This window comes from Amborella trichopoda, chromosome 2 (assembly GCF_054954075.1).
Source record: "Amborella trichopoda isolate Santa Cruz 75 chromosome 2, AtrichopodaSantaCruz75HAP2 v2.0, whole genome shotgun sequence".
Classification (NCBI taxonomy): domain Eukaryota; kingdom Viridiplantae; phylum Streptophyta; class Magnoliopsida; order Amborellales; family Amborellaceae; genus Amborella; species Amborella trichopoda.
Window position 1 is genome coordinate 56,579,801 of NC_142337.1, and position 26,352 is coordinate 56,606,152.

At 34.8% G+C, this 26,352-nt stretch overlaps 2 protein-coding genes across 2 annotated transcripts; one reads left to right on the top strand and one right to left on the bottom strand.

Annotated features, from left to right (window-relative positions):
• The first annotated feature begins 348 nt into the window (after positions 1 to 348).
• Positions 349 to 9,538, top strand: EMB1138 (DEAD box RNA helicase (RH3)). The gene is made up of 10 exons (XM_006841485.4): positions 349 to 1,380; positions 2,012 to 2,142; positions 2,271 to 2,679; positions 4,430 to 4,528; positions 5,492 to 5,716; positions 5,987 to 6,364; positions 7,252 to 7,395; positions 7,569 to 7,664; positions 7,895 to 8,178; positions 9,166 to 9,538. Exons 1-10 carry the CDS (start codon positions 919 to 921, stop codon positions 9,242 to 9,244), a joined length of 2,307 nt encoding a protein of 768 aa, XP_006841548.1. The 5' UTR covers positions 349 to 918; the 3' UTR covers positions 9,245 to 9,538.
• A 5,916-nt stretch (positions 9,539 to 15,454) lies between these two features.
• Positions 15,455 to 21,455, bottom strand: LOC18431359 (NC domain-containing protein-like protein). The gene is made up of 3 exons (XM_006841484.4): positions 21,310 to 21,455; positions 16,747 to 17,042; positions 15,455 to 16,317 (listed from the first exon to the last, which is right to left on the bottom strand). The coding sequence occupies exons 1-3, from the start codon at positions 21,401 to 21,403 to the stop codon at positions 15,904 to 15,906; spliced, it is 804 nt and encodes a 267-aa protein (XP_006841547.1). The 5' UTR covers positions 21,404 to 21,455; the 3' UTR covers positions 15,455 to 15,903.
• Positions 21,456 to 26,352: the final 4,897 nt, after the last annotated feature.

A 26,352-nucleotide genomic window follows, 5' to 3' on the forward strand; every position in this document is an offset into this window, starting at 1 on the left:
AAGAAAAGGCCACTTGTTCTTTTAAAGATGACCGAAATGCCCTCACTTTTGTCAAAATATCCTGGAAAACTCCGTGGAGGATTCCGTTCGGTCTCAAAATTGGAGGTGACGTTTCCTCTTGCCCAATTTGGTCATTTTTTCAACTCAGGTTTGAAGAATTGAAGGGCTAAGATTTGGTTTCCATTCGAATGGAAGGTGGAAATTCGAACACATAACTCGTGAGCAAAACATCAACGAAAAGAGGATAATTACGCCATTACGCTATATGTAAAGAGCAATATAGGTCACTTTCCATATTATAACCTAAAGACTGTCATATTTAGGTTGCTCCATATCTGTAGATGTACTGGAAGCAGTGAACCGAGGTGGAGGTTTATGAGGCCATACGTTTCCAGGGGCCTTATCGACCAAACCTCTCTCCCTTATTCTCTCTTTAAGAGGTGCCTGCAACACTGAGAGTTGGAGAGATAGGAGCTCTCTCTCTCTCTCTCTCTCTCTCTCTCTCTAAGAGGTGCCTGCAACAGTGAGAGTGAGAGGGATAGGAGCTCTTTCTCTCTCTTCATGCTCCTTTGTCTCTGAGTATCTCTGCCGCATTTTTTTTCTTCTTGTCTTTCTCTCTCCTGTTTCATTTTCTCTCTCTAGGAAGCATTTCTTCATATGGACTGTTAGCAACGGGGGAAGTCAATTTTCAGAGAGAGTCGTAGTAAGTTAGCTTCAATTTTTTTTGTGAAAACTGTGCCTATTGCTTAGCGAGGTACAAAATATATAAAAACAAAGAAATCAGGGCTTCTTGCCATAAATTTCACTGTGTTTTTATTACTATTGCTATCCTAATCTTTTACTTCTAATTTTGGCTCTAAAAGTTTTTATCTCGCCCATTAAAACCACCCCCTGTTATTGAGCTCTCGAGCAAGCTCCATGGCCTCCATTATTGGTGTTTCCTCTCTCTACCAGACTCTCTCTCTAGAACTCTCTAGAAGAGCTTCTTCTCAGTTACCCTCCCTTTCTTCGGCCCCTTCTTATTCCTCCTCTGAAAAACCCCAGTTCCGTTCTCTGTCCTCTCCTAAACCCTTGAACAAGAGTTTCGAAGCTTCTTGTTCCCTAAACGGTGATTCATCTGCCAAAAGACATGGCTTTAAGGGTCTAATTCCTTGTGCTATTGCTACTCCAAATTCGGTTTTGAGCGAGGAGGCATTCAAAGGGCTCGGAGGCCTTTCAAAAGGTCGTGGTTTTAAAGATGATGGGGAGGATGATTACGAATTGGAGGTGGGTTCTGAAGCTTCAAATGAAGAAAATCTCGCCATTGGCAATTTAGGTTTGCGTGAGGAGCTTGTGGATGCTCTCGCAAAGAGGGGGATTACCCATCTGTTTCCTATTCAGGTAAACAGTGCATTCTTCGTGCTTTATGTACTAGAGAGTGAAGGAAAAGTATTTGTAGTTCTCTTTGTCATTGTTTTTTCTTTGAATTCCTTAGTTCGTTTATGGTATGTTTCACTGATATTGATGTAAATTCATGAAAGAAGCAAGATTACAATGTTAACTGATAAATAGCGAAGCCAAAAATGCTTCTGCAGATGCCACCAATTGGACTAAAAAATAACCAGTGCCTTTAACTTTTAATTATCTTATATGTGGTATTGTGCTCATTTATTGGGAACTCATTAAATATGTGGAATTATAAAACTAACTTATAAGTGGAGATGCTCAAGTGCTTCTCTACATATGCCCAAGTTGGTTAAAGCTGAGGTTTCACAATATATATCTCTATATGTTCATGTGGTGGTCTGTTGGCATATTATTTCATTTCAATATCGTGTTAATTTCTCATTGACTAACTAGAAAAAATGCACAACAGTTGGGAGGAAAGAAAAAGCGAAAACTGTGTTCAGAGAGCAATCCCGACATTCTCCTCTTGTTATTTCTTAATCTAAAATTATTGTTTTCTCTAGTGCATTTGGGTTGGTCGATGTACGTGTTTGTGTTCCTGACAATATATACATTTTGTATATAGAGGGCAGTCTTGGTCCCTGCTTTAGAAGGGAGAGACATCATTGGCCGTGCAAAGACTGGTACTGGAAAGACATTGGCCTTTGCAATCCCGATCATTAAACGATTGGATGATGAGGGGAGGAGCCCTTCTAGGTAATGTTATCTAACACTTTGAAGCTTTTGAGCCTCCACATTTTTGACTTGCTATGGTGAATAAAATCATGTTTATGGTTTGCTATTTTTGTTGCACGAGCTTCATTAAGTTCTTTAATTTCCTATAGGGGACGACTTCCTCGAGTCTTGGTGCTAGCACCAACTAGAGAGTTGGCCAAGCAAGTTGAAAAGGAGATAAAGGAATCAGCGCCTTATTTAAGCACCGTTTGTGTTTATGGTGGAGTTTCTTATAATATCCAACAAAATGCCCTTACTCGGGGTGTCGATGTCGTGGTGGGAACACCCGGCCGTATCATTGATCTGGTGAATGGGAATAGCCTCCAATTGGGTGAAGTTCAGTATTTGGTTCTTGATGAAGCTGATCAGATGCTTGCAGTTGGGTTTGAAGAAGATGTGGAAGTTATATTGGAAAAGCTTCCAACAGGACGTCAGAGTATGCTTTTCTCTGCAACGATGCCTGGGTGGGTGAAGAAGTTGGCGAGGAAGTACTTGGATAATCCTATGACAATTGATTTGGTAATACTCATTCTTTACTAGATAATACTTGTAGATGAATTGGTTTTTTCTTTGTACACCATATTAATTATAGATGTTTAAAGAGATACTAAATTACAAACAATTTCATGTTAGATTCCTTTACTGATGTTCAAATCCATCAAGCCTATGCCTTATTTTGTGATGACTTCATCTGTTCTAAGGTATAATTTGTTTTAGTTGATACGTATTAATGTCACTTATATGTAGAGCTGTATATGAATGGACATAACTTGTCAATGAACAGAATATTAGGACTCATTCGTAGAGTAAAGAAGTTATGCAGGTACTTTAGCTTGTTGCTGTAATAATATTATGGAACCATACCAATTGAACTGTTTCGATTGGATCTGACCCAAAGGTCAGTTGGGTTGTTAACCTGGATGCAAATCCAACGTAATTATTCCAGTAAAATAAAGTTTAATCTATTTTTTTAATTTGCTAAAAATGTAGGACAATTGCGCATTATTCAATCAGTGGAACCTAGAGAAATATTTGCTTTGCTTGTTTTTGCCTATAGCTTTCATTTTTTCTTGTTAGCATGGTTGCAAAACTTGGAACCTTTTACTGGTATGTGCAGTCTCTCTCTCTCTCTCTCTCTCTCTCTCTCTCTCTCACACACACACACACACACACACACACACACACACGCGCGCACACACATTGGAGATTACTAATATTGGTGGAACTCTAATAAGGTTGAATTTATAGTTTACCATAGAGGTTAGTTGGTGCTGCTTTTGCTCATAGACCTTTAAATTACTCCTTCTTAATGTATTGCATTACTTCTCTTCTCACTCAGTGGACTGGTATTTACCTCGTCTAGCCGGAACTGGACTGGTATATATCTATCAAAAGGAATCATGAGCTTGTATTGTACACACCAGTATTTGAAATTGACTTCAGAAAATCATGAACTGGGTTATAATATATCAAGTTTATGGAGATCAATTACACTTGATCACGATGGCTATACAATGTGATCAGATGTTATATAATGGAGATTACTAGGCGAAAGTTTAGGGTAGATTTTATTTTATTGTAGTGTTCTGCTGGTGATGCTTTTGCTGATAGACTTATAAAGTATTGCTTCTTAATTTATGCATTTCTTCTCTTCTCTCCAGCAAGGACGGTTTTTTGACCTCATCTAGCAGAAAATAGACTGGTATTTACCTATCAACAAGAATCATAGGCTTGTATTGTAAAAGCTTCAGAAAATCATGAAGTGGATTACAATATATCAGGTTTATATGGATCAATTATACTTGACCATGATGGGTTAGAGTGTGATCAGAAGTTATACAATGGATATTACTAAATTGGTGAAAGTGTAGGTAGAATTTATAGACTTATAAAATATTTCTTCTTAATGTATGCATTTCTCATCTTCTCTCTCAGTGAGGACTGGTATTGACATCGTCTAGCTGAAAATAGACTGGTATTTACCTATCAAAAAGAATCATAGTCTTGTATTGTAAAATCTCGTATTTGAATTTGACTTCACAAAATCATAAAGTGGTTACAGACTTGTGATATATCAGGTTGATGTAGATCGATTATTCTTGTCCGCTATGGTGTGCAATGTAATCAGAAGCATTTTATAGATCTAGTTTGATATTCTCTCTCTTTTGGCATGTTTTAGCATCTTTTGCAAACTAGTCCCCTTGTTCCCATGACATATGCACACGCGCATGCTGAATTTCATCTACAACGTCATGTGCTTGCTTTACAGGTAGGTGATCAAGAAGAAAAGTTAGCAGAAGGCATCAAGCTATATGCAATACCAACAACTGCAACAACAAAGCGCACTATCCTTGGGGATCTCATCACGGTATGATTGAGAAGATCATCATGATAATGGCACGTCTGGTGTATGTCATATAATGATCTGGAATTATACTTACGAATTATATTCTTGACAATTTCTTTTTATGTCATATCCTTTTTGTCTCTTGTCACTTTATGATACTTCGTTTGTGGCTGCTAAATATATCTATACTAATGAAAATGAACAAAAAGGGAGGAACATTTCACATGTTTGTGTTGAAAACAAGACTCTTGAAAAACAAGCATAATAAGTGAACATTCTGAAATTTGGAAAGCTAAATAATGTGTCTTATTTGTTCCTATGCGCTGAACCAACAAATTAGGCCTTATGCAATAGTATGCAACCGGCAGAAGTTTCTTCAAGTACAATATCTAGGATTATCTCTGAAGTTATATTATTAAAAAAAATTATGATATAATTGGTTTGGAGCATTTCATGATCTCCAATACCAGATATTTGAGCATCAAAGGGCACAACCCTGCATTCCTTGAGGGTAAACCACTCCAAGCCCCCACTGTACCCTTGAACCCTTAAACCTGTCCACTCCCCCTCGTATCTCTCCCTTTTCACATTAGATTGTGAAAAATCATTATCATCACCATCATCATTCAAGCCTTATCCCAACAATCATCATTAGATTGGGAAAAGAACAATGAAATAGTTTCACCTATCTGGATTGGTCTGAGAGCTCTTAAGCTAAGGACTCCCTGAATTCACACTTCATTTAATTCATACTTTATTTTGTATACTAGGCTATTGCCTTTTTTCCTCTTGTAGCATTGCATTATATATAAAATTTGAGGCCTGATTTGCATAAATATTCCTTGCGTCCATCAAACTTTTATTTCAAGTCTCTTACTGGATGTCATCTTGCTTTTTTTGCCATCGGTATTTACAGAGTATATGTACCCTCTACTTGTGAACTGTCAAACTGTTTTTAACTTGCTTCTTGTTATTTATTTGCAGGTCTATGCTAAAGGAGGAAAGACAATAGTTTTCACACAAACTAAACGAGATGCTGATGAAGTATCTTTGGCGTTAACTAGTAGCATTACTTCTGAGGCTCTGCATGGGGATATCTCTCAGCATCAACGTGAGAGAACACTCAATGGTTTTCGACAAGGCAAATTTACTGTGCTTGTTGCCACAGATGTTGCAGCACGTGGGCTCGATATTCCCAATGTGGATTTGGTAAGATTTTAAAGATATTTCTTGGGGAAATCTTGGCATTTATGCTTCTTCTACTTCTTCCTTTTCTTTTTTCTTTTTTTTTTTTGAGGTAATTTGCATTTGTGTGCATTTCTTGCAACCTGATTAAATGATTTCCTCTTATTCATGAAATAATATTACCGTAGAGAAACACTACATATCGTTCAGCAATATTTGAATGCAACATATGCACATCAGAGGGGGACTAACATTGAGGAATATAGCATGATTTTGTTTTTCAACTTCATGCAGATTATCCACTACGAACTGCCAAATGATCCAGAAACCTTTGTCCACCGCTCTGGCCGTACAGGTCGTGCTGGGAAAGAAGGCACTGCTATTCTTATGTTCACTGGTAGTCAAAGGAGAACCATCAAATCTCTCGAACGCGATGTAGGGTGTAGTTTCGAATTTATCAGTCCTCCTCAAATGGAAGAGGTCTTGGAATCTTCAGCTGAACAAGTTGTTGCTACTCTTAAGGGAGTCCATCCTGAATCCATCCAGTTTTTCCTTCCAGCTGCTCAGAGAATGATCGAAGAACAGGGAACGGATGCTCTCGCAGCTGCCTTAGCTCACTTGAGTGGTTTCTCTCAACCCCCATCCTCTAGATCTCTTGTCACTCATGAACAGGTAATCATTGCTGGAATATCAGATGTACTGTTTCATTATGCATTCTAGAACTCCTATCACTCATGAAGTCTTTTCTAACTTCATGTGTTGAGTCTAAGGTGTGACAATGCACTTCACGCGTGCGAATCGTTGTAGCTCCTAAGGTTAGCATGGACAAATTTTAGGAGGTGCTTGTAGGATTCTAGAGGGAATCCTTGTTGATATCTTTCTCTCTTCGAATATCTCCCAGCACTCTTTAAAAGGATAACTCATCTCTCTCTCTCTCTACCTCTCGCATTCACGAACCCGCAACATTTAAACTTTAATAACTACCATATTGATTTCCTCTAAAAATAAAAAATATGAATTATGGGTCAAATTAAATAAGAAATTTAGAGAGAGCCTCGCAATTTTCCAGAGGAGAATTTTTAGGATGCTCTCCTTATGTAAGAGTTGGTTTACAAAATTTTAGAGAGTCAGTATATTTTTTCTTCCTAAGGAAAAGGGAAACACCCCTAACATCTAAAGTTCCTAAAAAATCTCACCTAAAGCTCTTAAAATTTGGGATTTCTCTTGGCTTTATATAAACCCATTCCCTAAGTAATACCCTAACTCTAGGACTCCTTACCTTATCTACTCTCTCATCGTAGAGTCCCCTTTTATTCTTCTGACATGTGTCCATCCCTTAACTCTAGCTTGATAATGTAGTGTAGATATGCTTACTTTTTAGATAAATAAATCTATGGCTGGTCAGAGATTTTCCATGTTTTGAGATGTGAAGCTTGTATGGTGAAACTGATTGATCAATTTCACATTTTCATTCCTTTGTCTACAGAAATATATCAATTGGGTAACTTTATCGTCCAAATACAATATTCACTTTGAAAATGGCTTTTCTTGGGAGGCAGGGATGGGTGACTTTGCAGTTAACACGCGAACAGGGATTCTCAAGAGGGTTTCTGTCAGCCAGATCTGTCACTGGATTTCTATCAGATATCTATCCTGCAGCTGCCGATGAAGTCGGAAAGATTCACTTGATTGCTGATGAAAGGGTATGTACTTATCATCTTAAGTATTCTTATGTTAGCTATAACTCGAATTATATCATGGTCGGCTTGATTGGCTAAATATGAATGGAACTGTTTAGTTGGTCCGAGTGACCTGAAATTGTACGGTTCCTGCATTTATTCAAAGAGCCTCTTATGTTTTGAATTGTCCTGCTTAGGTTCAAGGAGCTGTTTTTGATTTGCCTGAGGAGATAGCCAAAGAGTTACTTACAAAGCAGACTCCACCTGGTAATACCATTTCCAAGATTACGAAGGTTAGTATATGATGTGCAGCATATTTTTTAAGTTGCCATTTACCCATTCTACCCATGATATAACCTTTACTTGCAGCTTCGTTTCTGCTGCGTGCGCTTCATTGCTATTTCCCTTATTAGCTAATTCTTTTTTATACATGAACAATAACCTTTTCAGACATTGTTCAATTTGTTGCCTTTTTTTCTTCTTTGAATGGTTGCCACAATCTTTTTTTTCTTTACCTTCACAGTTGCCACCATTGCAAGATGACGGGCCATCAGGAGACAACTATGGGCGGTTTCCAAGCAGGGATCGAGGGGGCCGAGGTGGTTTGAGAGATCGAGGAGGTTTCAGGGGTTCACGAAACTGGGGCCGCTCAGACTCTGATGATGAAGATCAATTCAGGCGAGGTGGGAGGAATTTCAGAGGTGGGAGTAGCCAGTCTCGGAACTCTTGGAGAAGTAATGACGATGATGATTGGCTCATTGGCAATAGGAGGTCTAACCGATCATCCTCTTTTGGGAGTAGGGACAGGTACTCTGTGACTTCCCCTGTATACACACACACGCACAATTAAAACCAAATACTATTCCTCGACCTTTTCTACTTGATGCATATTGTCTCATTTGGTTGTTACAAGGTTATTACCACCCAAACAGATGTCCTTTTCACTCCTGATTGGGTAGGAAAAGTATCCCCCACTTTTGTCTATTCAAAATTCTACAACTGTTGAATTCTATCCAATCTTGGGATGCTGGGCTGATTTTTTAGTAACACGATTGAATCCCTACCCACATCTCATGGTTGGATTCTGATCTTATTGCTGTGGGATTTGCCTTTCAAATCGGTAGGCACTTTTCGTACCTGATCATATGGCAATACATGTTCTTACTTCTCACTTATTTTGGTATCATTGTCAGATTATTCTCAAAACGATATCCCTTTAAATTATTCTCCAATAGATCTTTTTTAGTCAGAAAATTACTTTTTTCAAGGTAAAAATCTCCAGACCTGCCTATGGTTTCTCTTGTTTCCAAATGTGTCACAGATTGCCCCATAGCATTTTGCTCAACATATCATGTGCGGATTCGTTAAAATAAATTGAGCCCCAGAAAACTCGAGACTTACCCTCAATCTCATCAACTTTCTCCCTACGCATCTCTGTTTGAATCTTATTTTTGCAGCTTTTAGCTGTTTTTATTATTCACCAGGAAAATTACGACTTATTTGGTGACATCACTGATCAAAAGCTCTCGACTTCTCTAATAAATCTTAGCAAGTGTATTTGTAAACTTATAATTTAATTTCTATTGCCTTTCTCAGGAAAAAACTGATGCACTTTGAATTTTCATTGACACATCTCTTCTCTTGGCATTAATCAGCAGTTGAGGTTTTAATTCATTCGAATCAACGTTTCAGATTTAAAGAGAACATTTTGCTTATAGAAAAATTGTATGTACGCATACTAGAGTTACACATATGTCAACATGGTGTCTGACATTAAGTTTGGATATGTTGCAGAAGCTTTGGTGGTGCATGCTTCGTCTGTGGCAGAGCTGGGCACAGGGCGGCAGACTGCCCAAGCAAGCAAGATTTCTAAATGGATCACCTCTTCAACTGTTCACAGCCTTCTCTGTCTGATTTGTAATATATTTTCTGATCATAGTTGGTTAGAAAAGCTTCAAAGATCTGAAGAGTTTTTTCACTCACTCTTGTCCACTTGAGATAAGAGAGTTCTATGGTGCCATTCTCCAATGACAGTTACAGGGTTTTGTTGTTGTTGTGCTAGAGAAATTTACGGTATGTAAAGCAAGTGTTCTTATCGAATTTTCACATATCTATATCAAGATATGGAATGTGCACGCGTGTCCATGCGTGTGGCGTTTTAAAGCAATCTGTTTTGCAAGTAGTTTTTAAGTGTTCCCTTTATGGATTTGGATTTAATGCTTGAATGAAGCGCTTGTAGCATATACAATCTCTCTCTCTGCAGTGGGCCATCCTGTTTGGAAGAAAATCAACGTTTTGTAGTCGTCTATGCTTAAGAATGATACTTTCTGCTACGAATGCTGTATTAGAATTTGAAGTTTGTTTTCATATATCTCTGGACTTCAGAGAGAGAGATCTGCTACATTTTCGATAATTTTGGTTGTCCTCATTATAAAAACTTGTCTGATAATAATTTCTATGCCGTATGAAAGCAAAATCAGCAGTTTGAATTTGAAAAGAAACATTTTATTTACCTGAAAACGGCTCTAAACATATCAACAAATTGGATGGGGTGCAATTTGCAAGCAATTGATGATGGACATGCAATTCAACCTGTTAGTTGGATAATAAGTTCTGAATAAATTGATTTAATTTACATTAGAAATTATTTTTGACTTTTTATTTTTTTAAATTGTGTATAATTTGAATTGAAATTCATCAAATGTTGATAAAATTTTATATCATAATAAATAATCAATCAAGTTAGCATATTGAAGCCCTGATTATTCTCTCCACCGATAGGTATCCCGATAACAGTAATTATTCACTGAACTAGGAAGATGGTATTAGTCATGAATAGTGGTCATCCAAACATGGCAGAGGTATGTTTTCTTATTCAACCTGAATGTCATTGCTCCACCTCGCGCTGTAACTGCCAAAGCCTTTTAATGAATAACAACCTAAGCGCTTCCTTGGGTTTTTGTAATGTCCTAGTTGCCATTCCCAGCCAGATTCATAAATTATTTGTACTATGGAATCCGAAATTCAGTTAAAAGTGGTCCGGTCCGAAGTCCCAACTGGGGTGGCAATAAGCGAGCCGGCCCGGTCCTATTAAACAAGGGCCTGGGCGATACAATGTGGTCCAAGACCGGGTAGGGTAACCATGGCCCAAGGGTAGGCCAAGACAGGCTTGGGCCACGGCTTACCTCGTTCTTCTTCTTTTTCTTTTTTATGTCCAATCCGGCGTTAACATTCCGTCCCTAGTTTCACAAAACCCCCAACAATTTCAAAGTGAATATTGTATTTGGATGACCAACCATTTCACAAAGTGCTTTGAAAAAATGGATGCCTAAACTTTCAAGTTATTTAGATTTGTAGAAAAAAAATTAAAATTCAAACACGAAATGAGGTCTTGACTGTAAGATCGGCTCAGATTCAACTTGAGCCGTTTAGCTCATACATTCATATGAGCTAGTGGGTTAATATCAGTATTTTCCATATATATATAGGGCAAGCTTTCTATGCTTCCCCTATAGCACAAAACTTATAGACTTCCCCTTATCCAACCGTCCATTCTGAATGGAGGGTTAAGATTACCCCAATCACAATATCACATCTCTATACTATTGTATTTTTAAATTTTTTTCTATAAACTATTTTGACACCAAATTTTGGATGTCCAATCCTCTATTAAACTTGCACTAGCGAAAAATATTAAAAAACTATTTCCAATAAATTAAAATGACCAAAATACCCTTGAAAGTTTCAAAGGGTATTTTGGTCATTATATTTTATCCAAAAATTACTTTTAATATTTTTTATAGGGGCACCCCAATGAGAAGATGGCACGTGCCAAATTTCATATTCATACAATTTGTATAAAAAAAACTAAAAATAAAATACTTTGAGACATTGAATCTAAGATCAAACGGTGAGTGGCTCTCTTGATCAATATTGGACAGCTAGATGGCAGGAAGCATAGATGATCTTTTATGCTGTAGAGGAAGTATAAAAACCTTTCTTTTATATATATATATATATATATATATATATATATATATATATATATATATGAAAAAATCTTTCCAACGTCTATAGGTGAAAATGAATAGTGATTTTGTCTACCCTCATCACCGTCTAAATTTCATCGCGCGGTCACGATTGTCCGATAATGTTTTATTTTTCATTTTTTTTTTTACAAATCAGAATGACCTAAAGTTTGGAAAGTATGTACATCTTACTGAGGTGCATCTACTAAAAATATAAAAACAATTATTCGAAAAAAATAAATTGATCGAATACCATTGAAACTTTTTCAGGGGTAGTTTGGTCAATTTTTTCATGTAAAATATTTTTTATATAATTTTCGAAGATTCCTCTATTTTTTATGAATACATGCTCCAAATTTCAAGTCATTCCGATTTTTTTTTTAAAAAAATGAAAAATAAAACACTATCGGACAATGATGACCGCGCGATGAACTTTGAACGGTGATGGGGGTAGACGAAATCACTATTCATTTTCACCTATAGGCGTTGCGTCGTGTTTTCATATATATATATATATATATATATATATATATATATATATATAAGCCACAACACAACACCTGTGGGCGAAAATGAACATTGTTTTCGCCCATAGGCACATTACCGTCCAATTTTTTCGAATAGCGTGAAATCTTTGACCGTCACAGACCTAGCATGTTCGTGACGATACCATCACGGACATACTAAATCCATGGCAATAAAAAAGTATGCAAAAACGCTATAAACCACGAGCCATCCATTGCGGTTCCGTTCAAAATACCGCTACTAACACACTATGTCCGTGGCGGGGCGAAACACTATTCGATTTGCCTATAGGCATTTTTAATAGTTTTCTTCTCTCTCACTCTCCCTTTCTCTTTTTCATATATATATATATATATATATATATATATATATATATATATATATATATATATATATATATATAAAACTCTTCCCAACGCCTATAGGTAAAAATGAAAAATGATTTCGCCTATCATAATCACCATCCAAACTTCATCGTACGGTCACAGTTGTCCGATAGTTTTCATTTTTCACTTTTTCACTTTTTTTCTACGAATCCAAATTACTTGAAATTTTGAACGTATGTACATCTTAGTGATGCGCACTTAATAAAATATGAAAAAAATGATTCACAAAAATATAGATGGATCAAAATATTCCCAAAAATTTATGAGGGTATTTTGTGAATTTATATTTAGCGAATTATGTTTTCCTTATTTTTATTAAATACGTTTCGCTAAGATGTACACACGCTCCAAATTTCAAATCATTTCAATTAGTAAAACAAAAATGAAAATTGAAACACTACTGGACAACAGTGACCATACGATGAAGTTTGGATGGTGATGAGGGTAGGTGAAATTACTGTTCATATTCACCTATAGGCATTTTGTAGTATCTTCTTTTATATATATATATAAATGGGCAGTGATTTCATGCAATAATTGTATAATAATATAATGCAACAATCTTTAAAAACCAATTTAAAGCCATTTGTTTGATCCAAATTTTAAAATATACACTATTTTCATTCTACAATCACAAAAAAAAATAAAAAATAAAAAATTGAAAATACAACTTAAAAAATATTTTTTAACCCAATTAATATAAGCTGTCTATTTTGATAAGATGCTTAAATCTAAGCCTTAAAAGGATTTTTTTTTTTTCAATTTTTTAGATGGTTTTATTACCATTAAATAAACAATGTTAAAAAATAAAAATATGGTTTTGAGTTTGTAAAGGTTAAGATCTTGATTTTCACCAAATGAATAGTTGTAGATTCGCTGTTGGTTGGGGGGGCGGGCGGGGGGGACTCATTTTGACCATTTTTAGGGTTCAAATTGGGGGGGAGGGATCAATTATTGAGATGGAGAGAGTGTGTGCAAAATTTTGGGTTATACAAATAACACAAATATGTTTTTCTAGGAATTTGGTTGCATTATACTATAATGCAACCGTTGCATTAGATCATTGCCGTATATATATTGTGCAGTTCGCATACGGATGCATCCGTAGGTGTAGAGGTAAGGTGCACCTTCAAATTTTATCAAGGTATATAATTTTGATGTAAAATGCTCTTAGGATTATCTCAAAATCTATTTTTATATCTAATTATAAAATTTTAAATTTTAAAAATGGTTAAAATCAAGTAGATATATAAACATAAGAAAATCTTGAAAGTGGACGGTGTAGATAATATGTCGTAAAATGCACTATTTCTGATACTTAAAATATTTTTATTTTTCATAGTCATACGTCTCGATGTTGAGATGATCAATCAAAGGGTTTTTCAACATTAAAACTACCTTTTGCGATAGATTTTTGAGGGGCATCTGTAGTTCTACATTATAAGGTAGCATCCTTATATAAATGTTTTCCATATATATATATGGAAAATACTACGCGACGCCTATAGACGAAAAATGAACAATGATTTTGTCTACCCCCATCACCATCTAAAGTTCATCGCACGGTCACGATTGTCTAATAGTTTTTCATATTTTATTTTTTTTTCTACAAATCAGAATGACCTGAAATTTGAAGCGTGTATTCATAAAAAATAAGGGAATCTTCAAAAAATATAAAAAATATATTTTACATGATTTTTTCACAGATAATTTTTTTTATATTTTTATTAGATGTGCCTCAATAAGATGTATATACCCACCAAATTTCGTTGTCATTCCGATTTATAAAAAAAAATGAAAAATAAAACACTATCAAACAATCGTGATCGAACAATAAAACTTGAACAGTGATGAGAGTAGGCAAAATCACTATTTATTTTCGTCTATAGACATTAGGAAGACTTTTCCTATATATATATATATATATATATATATAGAGAGAGAGAGAGAGAGAGAGATTATCTACAAGAGACCATTTATGTTTGGATAAAGTTTATATAGAACCGAAGCTCTAAACAATCAAATTTGAGCCTACCTCAAAAAGTTAATTAGAAGATGTTGTTTTGATGCTCAAATATCTTCAAATTGATCATCTCGACATCAACATGCATAGACAAGAAAAAAAAATAGATTTCAAATTTTGAAAATAGTGTATTTTGTAATGCATTTTTATATTGACAATTTCAAGATTTTCAAGTTTTCATAGATATGTCGATCTACATTATTTTTGAAGCTTTAAACTTTATAAACAAATATGAAAAATATATTTTAAAGCTATCACAAAGATTTTCAATAGTAAAACCACATTTCTCAATACTATTTGAAAGTAGACTCTGATTTGATTGTTTAGAGCCTAAGCTCTATTCAAACTACAAGTCTCAATCATTCACACTCATTAGATATCAAATTAGATGGCTTGAAATGAATCACGAAGTCCTAAAAAAAAACAAATTTAGAACTTTGTTTGTTCAATGACACTCTTACAACCACCTATTTTAAAATTGAATAAACAAAAATAATCATAAGCTCTATATACAAAAGATAAATGGTCACAATCCCATACATATATAGGAAATGTTGCGATGTGCTCACTAGCCTACAGCTGCATATAAACCCAACATCTAGACCCATCTGACCGCCACGACTTCATTTTATATTTTAATTTTAATTTTTTTTTTACTAATCCAAATCATGTGAGTTTTAAAAGTCTTTTCTTTTTATCAACATGTACCTAATAAAAATATTAAAAAAATAATTCACAAAATATAAATTGATCAAAATACACCTGAAATGTTTTAAAGGTATTTTAATCAATTTATTTTCACGAAATATTTTTTTGATATTTGTATTGAATTCTAATATTTAAAAAAAACATACACACAAAATTTCAAATGATTTGAATTTATATATATAAAAAATTAAAATTAAAATACGAAATACAATCATTATCATTGAATCGATCCCAGATTTAATCTACACCAAGCACATCAAAGAATTTCCCTTTTGTGGAGTTTTATTCAAATCATGTCCGAGGGTATTCAAATCTTTATCTTTTCTCATCTTATTTTCATTTTAAATTTTCTACTCTCTTGGGAGTCTAATATTTATTTACTCCCTCGACAAAAATCCATGCTAGCAGTATTGTTTAAATCTCAAATTTTTAGGAATCTTTACTACAATAATTTTAGCAAAAGAAATTTTCCAAGTATCTTCTGTATATTAGAAAAACCTAACACTTCAAGATTGAATAGAAACTATCCAATTTTGAAAGAAATTTCTTTTCTTCTCCGGTGTTTCTCTTCACAAGCCTCTTCTTCCTGCGAGGCGTCAACCATTAATATGCACTTCCTGATAAGACGAAGAAAGCGCATGTTACCAAGTAAAAGTACTCATTTGACTGGATGATCCAGATGGCCTTCCTAATACAAGCCATTGAATCACAACATGGGAGACCAACACCCGCATTTCATCTTCATGCGGGCCTCTCATACACACAAATACATCCAGGTCCACAAAAAAAACACATTCTACTAGGCCCTTTCCTTTACTCCACCTCCCAATACCTTTAATATTGGCCCAACCCAACTCATAACTCAGTTGGCCACAAGCTGCTGCGTGCTACCATGAAGTCTGCCAAGCACTTCATCAGGCACAACCCCCACAACCTCGGGCCTGATCACTTCGGACCTAGCCACCAGGTCCTCGACAGCGATCTCAATCACATCCCTTCTCACCCCCATATCAACCACATACCTGCCAATGCAATACATGCCTGCAGCCACCACCGCCAGGCCACTAAAACTGGTGGTCATAAAACGCAAAGGTGATGACACAATAGCTGAAGCTGCTGCCAAGAGCGAGGCTGCCTGCCCACTCCTTCCCACACTCAGGCTCGTAACCACTAGCAACCCGGTCTTGCAATATATTGCAAAGTCCTCACAATTATTCCTGAAGGCGTGGTAAAATCCAAACCCATTTTGAAGGAGGTGAGTAGCCCGATGGAGGACCTTAAATTGAGAAAAATAGAGGGCAGGTTACAATTGCTCTTTTAAGGTTCATACAAAAAAGATATGCATCTAGTTTTTCACAAAGTGTAGACTAATACAGGAAAAAGAGTACAAAAAACAAAATGAATGGGCGGGTTTTTTGGGGGAAGTACATTTTATTAGTGCAGTATAGTAGTTCTAAACTACATGTGGTCTCTGTTGTTCATTCTCACTGATTAATGTTAGCGACAAACCGCTCCCGGCATTTGTATCCTCAAGTGGAAAAATAGTTCACACCTCCATCGTCTATCATGGAAAATGAATGATGTAATCTAAGTCTAGCATACAAATAATATATTACATGTAGTATACTATAGAATTCCATGATTTTCAGATAAACTTTATGGAATCCCTAACCTCCATTGCAAACTAGGTACAAAGGTAACTTACCTTTTCAGGTGGATCTGAACAGGCAAGGGTGCACGTGCCTCCTCGGGCCTTGGCAAGGAAGAAGATGGAGGTGACACCATATTCGAAGCGGTAGAGATCACCACCAGAGAGGAAGCAATCAAGGCACGAGCTTATGACCCCATCAAGACGAGTGTTGTCTCCGCATTTTTCGCATGGGGTGTCTGAGCGAACTGGAGATGAGCTGAGAAGGAGACGGTCAAGAATGGTTCCAGTTCCAATCTCTTGACCGGCTCCCCGAGTGAAATGGATCACCTTGTCTTCGCTGACGTATATGCCTAATTCAACAGCGGTTAGTTACCTCTCTCTCTCTCTCTCTCATCTATTAAAAATATAAAAAAAGGTATATAGAAAGTGGCAGTCGAGACAAGCAATGTTTAAAAAGTGAAACTTGGTGACCGACTCAGTCATTGCCAAAACCAAATCAAGTGAAACTGTCAATTTGGATAACCACAATAAGGTTTTAACAATTTTTTAGTAATTTTTTCTTTAAAAAGAGAAACTCGGGAAACCCAAGTTTTTCATTTTTAAATTTGGCTATGGACGAGAAGGAAGTTGACTTAGCGAGATTTTCCTTCTTTGAAGAAAGAGTTTTTATTCACTGGATACAACCAATGTACCATGATGAATAAAAGAGTATACAAAATTCATTTACAACTTCACATAGGTATGCAAACCGTGCACATGAAACAAGTATTAGGCAGTATTGTTGTCATCTATATATGTCTACAAAACAAACATCACAAGGCACAAGATGGGAAGATGAAAATAACTTCGTATTGATTGTGTTCCAGAGAAACGAGATTTCACACTACAAACTGTGAAAATAAAAATTTATATGCAACATAAATAAATATATATATGAAACATACTACAGACCTTACTAGGATATTATTTTCAATATTAGTCAAGCAACATTAAGCAGCTAGCACTTCCAAAACTTTGACTCTCATCAAACTTTCCCATCTACTTGACACTTTGAGACATTAATATACCCAAGGACATTCAACTATCCGTACCATGTGAAACACCCTGTTACATTCCAATGAGGCCCGAGACAAAAAGAAACAAATTAAATGGCTAGAGACTTTGCCTGATGCAGCACTTCCATATAATGCGGCAATTACTACTCTACATTCTCAATGCCATTCCAACAGTATGATTTGATTGCAGAACCCTTCTTCCTATACTTAAATGTGGCATCTGCTTGAAGGCATATGAGATAAGAACACCTTTCAGCATAATGAAAAGCTAGAACAATTACCAGATCTAATCTAATCAAGCATGGGCACTAAATTTATGAAATGGCATACAAATAGCAAGGTTGCAAACCTCCTAAACACCACAAAGCTTCGTTGGATAGAAAGCAAACGTTTTGGGTATTTTCAATCTCCAGTAAAGGGTTATGACTCAAGCCTTCTAGCCACCAATGCAGCAAGTGATGAGAAGGTCAGTGCATCCTTGATCAGATCAATATGTATAGATATAAACGCCAAAAGCACTCCACAAACTGATATCCATAAATGGTCACCTAGGGGAATGTCTTAGTGAAGAAACTCGAAACAGGCATTGAAATTTTTTTTTTTTTTGAGAAGGTGGCAGGCATCGAAATTACACACAGAATGATGGCAAGGCTAGTGTAATTGGTATCTGGTTAGGATTATACGAGTCCTAAGTTCTAGTTTGGACATATATGGAAAGGTGGGACCGTCTGAAATCAAATCACTGGCTCAATTTGTCAGAAGACTCATAAACTTACACAACCTCGGTCTTCCATAAAAAACCCTTGACATCCCGAGAGCATTTGTAGTTTGTACTTCTCATTCTAAACACATAAAATCTCTCAAATGCCATACTTAATCCCAAAATTTCCCACACCCACTTAACAATCTTCCTCCATAGGCTCTTTGCCTTCCCATGAAATCAATAGTATCACTTGAGAGAAGAGCCTTATATATACGGGAATGGGGTTGAAGTCGTGGTGATAGCACCACTTGTGTCTCAGCTACCGGTCTAAGTTTGCATTCCCACTAATGCTTTCGAAAACAGCTAATTATTTCTAAAAATGAGTAGGGATTGTATTCCCCACTGATCTACCCAAAAAAAAAATAGACCCTTATATATACTCCCCTCACGTTGCAAAGCCTAACGTAGTCTTGTCCCAGTAAAGAGTCATGAATGGTAAAAACAAGTTTCAGCCATCCAAGGAAATGATAATACCACCATCAGATCAAGTATTGAACTCAAACATACAAGGTACTAATCGGAGATAGCAGACCCATTAGGTCTTCAATTTCCATCATAGTTGAGGCAGAGCACACAATCAATCCTTTAAGCATATCTCAGGAGAGAGTGTTGATTTCTCTAGTAACATGAATGAGCCTTTGGACCTTTATTGGATGGAATCCATGGAAGGATCCTACACTGTTATTTCCAGAGCTTTATTTTACGTAGATGATTCCTGTGACCTGAACATTGTTTTTAATAGCATACGGTGCTTCAAATCATACCATGAAAATTGAATCTTCTGCTATATTATCATTTTTTTTATAAGGGACCATGCTTTGTACACTACTGTCTACTTACTACTAACGGTTCCTCATCATTATAAAAAAGGAACAGTTTCTTCTTCCAGCATTGTGAATCTTTTGAACTTTTACATGTTCTGGATCACTTGATGAAACTTGTTTCAGTTGTACAATTACATGATGAGAATTGTTCTGTTTCATTTATGCTTGGTGTTTGAAATTTTGTGAACCTCACAAAAATAGAAGCCAATCAATAGAGGCCATAGATTTGGAAAGATATTCTATCTAACGTAATGATTGGAACAATGTGCAGCCTCATGCACAACCATCACCCTTGCTTGTGAGAGTATGTAGATGGAATCTCTAGAATTGGAGACATATCGAGTTTTGACAAACTTCAACCTTATTTTCTTTCCGTTTAATTGTGTAGTACCTTTTGTATTTACAAGTATCCCATTCTTCTGTTTATGGTATCTCAAAATGGAAATATTTCTTTCTCTAATCTTGCTCCCTCAAATAATGAATCTCTTCGGTGGTTGTTCAAGATCAAAATCCTAGCAAATGCATCCTTTTAATGATACGTTTTCCATATTTACATGAATAAACCTCATGGACAATGTCTAACGAGTTATGCCATACCGATTGCCTTTCAAAATACCAGTAAGACCAAATTCTAAATCAGTAATAAAATCCCTATATCATTCATCAAAGAGAAGGCCTTTAGACTCCATCAAAGGATGTGATAAGTGAACAATGAACAGGCACCAGTATAAAACATATGACCTCTACAATAAAAAGTATTTCTTGAACTTTATCATGATGATCACCAAGAGATTATGATGATTGACAATGTAGCTGTAGGGTGGGACAGAGAATGAAGAAAATTGAAAAGAGCCATATCATTATCACAATCGTGAAAATATCTACAATGGAATGCAAGTGGGTTTGAAACTCCTAATGTGAAATCCCTTAAACATGATCTTTTAGGACTGAAGGTTTGAATATTAACGTTTCTGGAGTCTAATGTTGAAGACAATGGATGAGGTGAACATTGATCTCAATTTGAAGAAGGTAAGGTTCGGCTATGCTGCCCTCCATCTGACAGTTTGGCAACAATGGTGTAAGGAAATCAACTTAATTTTCTCAATATTCTTCTATTTAATTCATAATGGTCCTATTCTCAAATCCAATTAGGCGTGAAAACTGTGAAAGACAACGAAACAGATTAGACTCAAACAAAAGAATCTCAAACCATCCAAATCATGAAGAAGAAGAACACATAGCTCAATCTGATCCTACATATTGAAAAACCACATTTGAAAAAGCAATGCCAGATCTAGTTTAGTTCTCTCTGAGAAAACACCAGTCATTAACCAATTTATTGTTTTACATTTTCTTAATTCCACCATCATTTACTATTTTAACCCAGCAAAAGAAACATTATTTTTAATGTTTGGTAGCGTTCCGGTACAACCCATTAATTTCCTAGGAAAATCTATTATATTGTTTCCAGCACTCGTATGAATATGTAAGGCGTTTATAAGCCAATTTAGACAACATACTTCTCTTCCTTCCCACCGGTAACTATGCTTTATAACCTAAAAATTCAATATAAGATCATGAAAAAAATTGAAGCTTTATCAACCAAAAAAGAAAAAAATAAAAATAAACGCATTGCAGCAAATTAGCAACAAGCCCCATTTGGCATTTTTGCATACTTAATAATTAGGGTTCACACAGAGCCCTCTGAATAATTCCTCATCTTCAAGGAATAAATGATAAACTTCCATGAGTCAGAAAATATTCAGCCATTGAACGAGCAAAGCTTCCAATTCCTTTCCCAGAGAAAATTCAAATTTCATCATAGAAAACCAGGGATCCTAAACAAATTCTAGCTTTTCAGACGTTTCATGTTAAGAGAATGTGATTTAAACGCTATTAATTATCGCAAAAAAGGGGGAAATTTCACGTAAATTACACACAAAAAAATTAAAAACAAAATGATTTATAGACTGACCATGATGAGCATAAATATAGGCGTTTCTCCATGAATAAATGTGATCCCCTGGTTTCAGGTCGTCCTTCTGGATTTTGTTGGAAAGAAGGCCCATTTCCTCAAATTTCTCTCTCTCTCTCTCTCGCCAAACCCTTTTTTGTTTGAAGTAGTTTCTCCGGCTAAACCTTTCTACCAAGGAAAGGTACGCTCCATTATCGCTCTGAGGAATCCCAAGCGAGCGTTCTTAGACAGAGAAAGAGAAAGCGAAAGAGATAGAGAGAGAGTGTGTGCCTTGCTTAACTGAGAGGGTTTCCGGATTAATATCTGTGCACGAAAATACCGTGAGAGGGACACTCATATATTCGATTGCAAAAGCGATAGTCGTTTAATAAAAGATACTGGGTGAGGTTTGTATAAGGTCTCAATCTTATACTATTCAAGTACGGTACATCTCAAAACTATGCAGAAAATGTAGTTTTGGTACCAAAAAGCTTTGCGATGATATGAAAATATATTGTGAATTTAAATTCTTAAAAATGGCCAATAAATACTTAAAAATATTAAAAATAAACGGTCCATATAATATGTTAGAAGATTAGCTATTTCTAAGATCAAAAATCTCTTCTTTTTTTTATTTTTTTTCATATTTATGAATGTTGAAGTCCAGATATAGATTCGAGGGCTTTCCATTATGATAACAACTTTCTCCAGTGGGGTTTTTAGGTGCACCTTACTCATACAGTGTAAGGTTGACACCTTATGTAAATGTTTTTCAAATATATTATACCCTTGCGGGAGTGCATTGTCAAAATTTATTCCTACCCGTTTCTTTGCCGCCAAGCCGTTACATGTCAAATTTACTCTTGCCTGTGTCTATGCCCCCAAGCCTGTCACATGTAGAAATGTCGGTCTCTTAATAAATTTATTTTTGCTGTGGATTTTAATATTTAATTTTTAAGGACATTTAATCTTTAACATGGAGATCATGAACCTCAAAATAAAATTTTGAGACGTAACCTCTTCAAACTGTAGGCTAACCTTGATAAAAACAATAATAATTTAATTGTAGCCTCTGTGCATTTGAAAAAAGAAGAAAAATATCTTGAGTTGAATAGAGACTGTCCAATTTTTATATGATGAGCGCTAACTATTATAAAACTTAAATTTTAAATTTGGGAAAAGTTTTAATAAGGTTGCAACCTTAAAATGTAGAATCACATATGCACCTCAAAAATCTATCAGAAATATTGTTTTAATGTTGAAAAAACCCCCTAATCGATCGTCTCGACATCAAGATGTATGAATATGGAAAAAAAAAGGTTTTTGAGTCCCAAAAATAGTGCAACTAACAACACATTTTCTAGACCGTCCATTTTCAAGATTTTCACATATTGATTTTAACCATTTTTGGATTTTAAAATTTTCTAATTTGGTATGAAAATAGATTTTAAGATAATGCTAAGAATTTTTTACAACAAAATTACATGCTATGATAAAATTTTAAGATGCGCCTTAATTGGATTGTTTAAGGTTGCAACCTTATAGAAACCGTACCTTTTGAATTTTGACTTTTGAGAATAATCATCTAGTGATTTTTATGTGGTTATCAAATTTTCATATTAAAAAAATCTTTCAAGTAGAAGTAAACTAAGCTCCAACTGGGGCTACGGTTAAAAAAATATATTTTTATCCCTAGTTATGAATTTAAAAAAGACTGTATATAACGAGTCTATTTACTTTTGATATAAGATGGTCACAATTACTTAAAACCATCCGATGTGAAATTTGATAGTTTGGATGTGTCACAAAGTTCAATAAAATTTTCTTTTAAGTTTGAGCTTGGTCAATGGAATAAATGCAACCACCCAATTTCACATCCAATGGTAAAGATTAATTGTGACCATTTTATACTAAAGGTAAATGGTTTCATTCTATACTTTTGTAATTTAAAATTTCAAAAATAGAAAAAATCAATTACATCTATAAAAAAATGAAAATCTTAAAAATAGACGGTCTAAATAATTTGTTACAATATGTAATATTTTTAAGACTGTGGAATTTATTTTTAAGATTTGAAATTTTTTTTTTTTTATTTTCATACATCTTAAAATCGAGATGATCAAATTGGAAGTTTTACAATAGCGAAACATTTTTTTCCATACGATTTTTGAAGTGCACCTTACTCTAATAATATTTATATGAACTTTTTCCGATTTGAAAAGCGTGTGGTTTATATTAGGCGGCAACCTTACCTATAGAATCAATGATGTGGTGCTTTATTTTCGTTCGATGGTAAAGATTGGTCACATTTAAAGTCGGTGTTAAAATTGAAGCTCTTTAAAACAATGCAAAATCTACAGCATCTAATAAAAATGCATCGTGCATAACTTCATATTACTGGGATCTTACATCTGCAACTAACGTTTAACTTATATGAAAACTTTCTATTGAAAAATCATGATGAAATTAGTTGTTTAAAAGGTCGGACACAAAATCTTTGGCGCAAAAATACATATTGACAAAAATTATAGGAGAAAATTTATAAATATTTTAGATTCGGCTCAACAAAAGTAAAAATAAAACTATATATATATATATATATATATCCAACTATTGTGTATAGGTCGCAGTTTATACAAGGTAAGGTGAAACCAGTAAATTATTTTGAGATGCATTTTTGGTGTAAAAAACCATTGTGATAGTCTAAAAATCTAACTTCAACCCAAATTAGAAAATTTAAAGCGCACTTCACCCCAAATTAGAAAATTTAAAGCCCAAAGGATAATAATTTTTTGAAAAATAGATGTCCGGATTATATTTTACAAGATGCACTATCTTCATAACTTGAAAATTTCCTTCCTTTTTTTTTTTTTGCTATATCCATCAGAAAAACCGTATCTAATAGATTTTTAAAGTGCACCTTACTTCAATTGTATAAGGTTGATTTCTTATATAAACTTTTTCCTTCTATATATACTATTAAACAACAAGGTCTCCTCGCTTATTCTTTTTTTTTTTTTTGAGCAAGATCAATAATTTTATTAGACTTTAATCAAAGGAAATGACATCATCAGAAACAACTAGAGAGGATAAAGAAGTACCCCCTTTGGCAAGAAGGTCAGCCACAAAATTAGCCTCCTTATAAACATGGAAAAAAGATACTGCTAAACTTGTCGCTAAATCCATGACATGCAACCAAAGAGACCGAAGTTCCCAAGGGAACTTTTTATTCCAAACTACACCACTTAATCACATTTAGATAATCACCTTCAATAACGCAACTTGAGTGTAGATTCTTCCTCAAAAAGATCTTCAAGCCACACAATAAAGTGCTTAGTTCAGGAAAATTAGCAGTTTTGACCAATGGTTTAAAAAACGGATCGGTGATCCGGATCGGGCTTCCAAAAAAACGATTCGGATCGGCGAATCGGCGATCCGGATCGGGAATCGGGTGAATCGGTCAGAATAAAGCTTAAAAAAAATCCAAAAAAATTATTAAAATTCATTATAAATATTGTTTTTTAGGAATTCAATAAGAAATGAGGGTACTCCATTAAGAATTTTCATGTTTTTGAATGAATATGCGAATATTGATATGTTCTTTCCCTGCATGAACCGCCATTCAGTATTTAATTTACATCACACAAAAGGATAAACATATAATTATCATGGAATAAGTATATCAACATACATGGACTACAATAAAGCATAAAATTAGTAACATATGATCTAAAAATAAAATGATAAACGACGTTATTGTTCTTCTTGGTCACGCTGGTGCCATTGATTGAATTCGTTTAACAATTCATTGATTCGATCTAAAAACGAATCATCGATATTAGCAGGCGTCTGACTATTCTCAACTCCCTGAGTGTTAGTGTTTTATTGTGTTCCCAATCTAAAATCCCCGAAGATTGTCCATCTTTCATGCTCACCTGCACTGTTGTGCTCATCCCTACACTGTTGCTGTTGGGACTCGATATGTGAATAATATGGCTGGGATAGGGTGGCCTCAGAATCATCATCTCTCTCATTTTCTCTTTGAATAATATAGATTAAAAAAAAAAAAAAACAAATTTTCAAAAAAATCGATCATGGATTAAAAAAAAAAATCACAAATTTTCAAAAAATTATATCATGGATTACAAAAAAAAATTTGATCATGGATTAAAAAAAAAAAATCACAAATTTTCCAAAAATTCTATCATGGATTACAAAAAAAAATTCGATCATGGATTAAAAAAAAAAAATCACAAATTTTCAAAAAATTCAATCATGGATTACAAAAAATTTGATCATGGATTACATAAAATTTGATCATGGATTACATAAAATTCGATCATGGATTACAAAAAAAAACAAACAAAAAATTCAATTGTGGATTACAAAAAAAGAAAAAAACAATTCGATCATGGATTACAAAAAATTCAATCATGGATTACAAAAAACTCTATCATGGGTTACAAAAAAAGCAAAAAACAAAAAATTCAATCATGGATTACAAAAAAAAAAAAAAACATTTTGATCATGGATTACAAAAAAAAAACAAACATTTCGATCATGTATTACAAAACATTCGATCATGGATTACAAAAAATTCTATCATGGGTTACAAAACAAAAAATTCGATCATGGATTACAAGAAAAAAAAACAAACATTTCGATCATGGATTACAAAAAATTCGATCATGGATTACAAAAAATTCTATCATGGGTTACAAAAAAACAAAAAATTCGATCATGGATTACAAAAAAACAAAAACAATTCGATCATGGATTACAAAAAAATCGATCAAGTATTACAAAAAAATCTATCATGGATTACAAAAAAAAAATTCCGTACGGGACTCGCCGATTCCGTACAGTGAATCGGCGAGTCACTGTACAGAATCGTCCGGTTCTCTCTAGAACCGAACGATTTCCGATTTTTTAGCCGATACGATCCACTTTTTGTGATTTCCGAGTCGAACCGGGCGAGTCCGGTTCGACTCGACGTTTTTTAAAACACTTGTTTTGACACATATGGGCTTGACAAAGGAGAAAACAACACTTACATAGCAATCC

Excerpts from the sequence above, each read along its gene's own strand:
- EMB1138 (XM_006841485.4), top strand. The coding sequence starts at position 919 with ATGGCCTCCATTATTGGTGTTTCCTCTCTCTACCAGACTCTCTCTCTA. Across the intron at positions 2,680-4,429 it reads ATCCTATGACAATTGATTTG|GTAGGTGATCAAGAAGAAAA; the intron begins GTAATACTCATT and ends CTTGCTTTACAG. Across the intron at positions 6,365-7,251 it reads CTCTTGTCACTCATGAACAG|GGATGGGTGACTTTGCAGTT; the intron begins GTAATCATTGCT and ends CTTGGGAGGCAG.
- LOC18431359 (XM_006841484.4), bottom strand. The coding sequence starts at position 21,403 with ATGGGCCTTCTTTCCAACAAAATCCAGAAGGACGACCTGAAACCAGGG. Across the intron at positions 17,043-21,309 it reads CTATATTTATGCTCATCATG|GCATATACGTCAGCGAAGAC; the intron begins GTCAGTCTATAA and ends CTGTTGAATTAG. Across the intron at positions 16,318-16,746 it reads GTTCAGATCCACCTGAAAAG|GTCCTCCATCGGGCTACTCA; the intron begins GTAAGTTACCTT and ends TCTCAATTTAAG.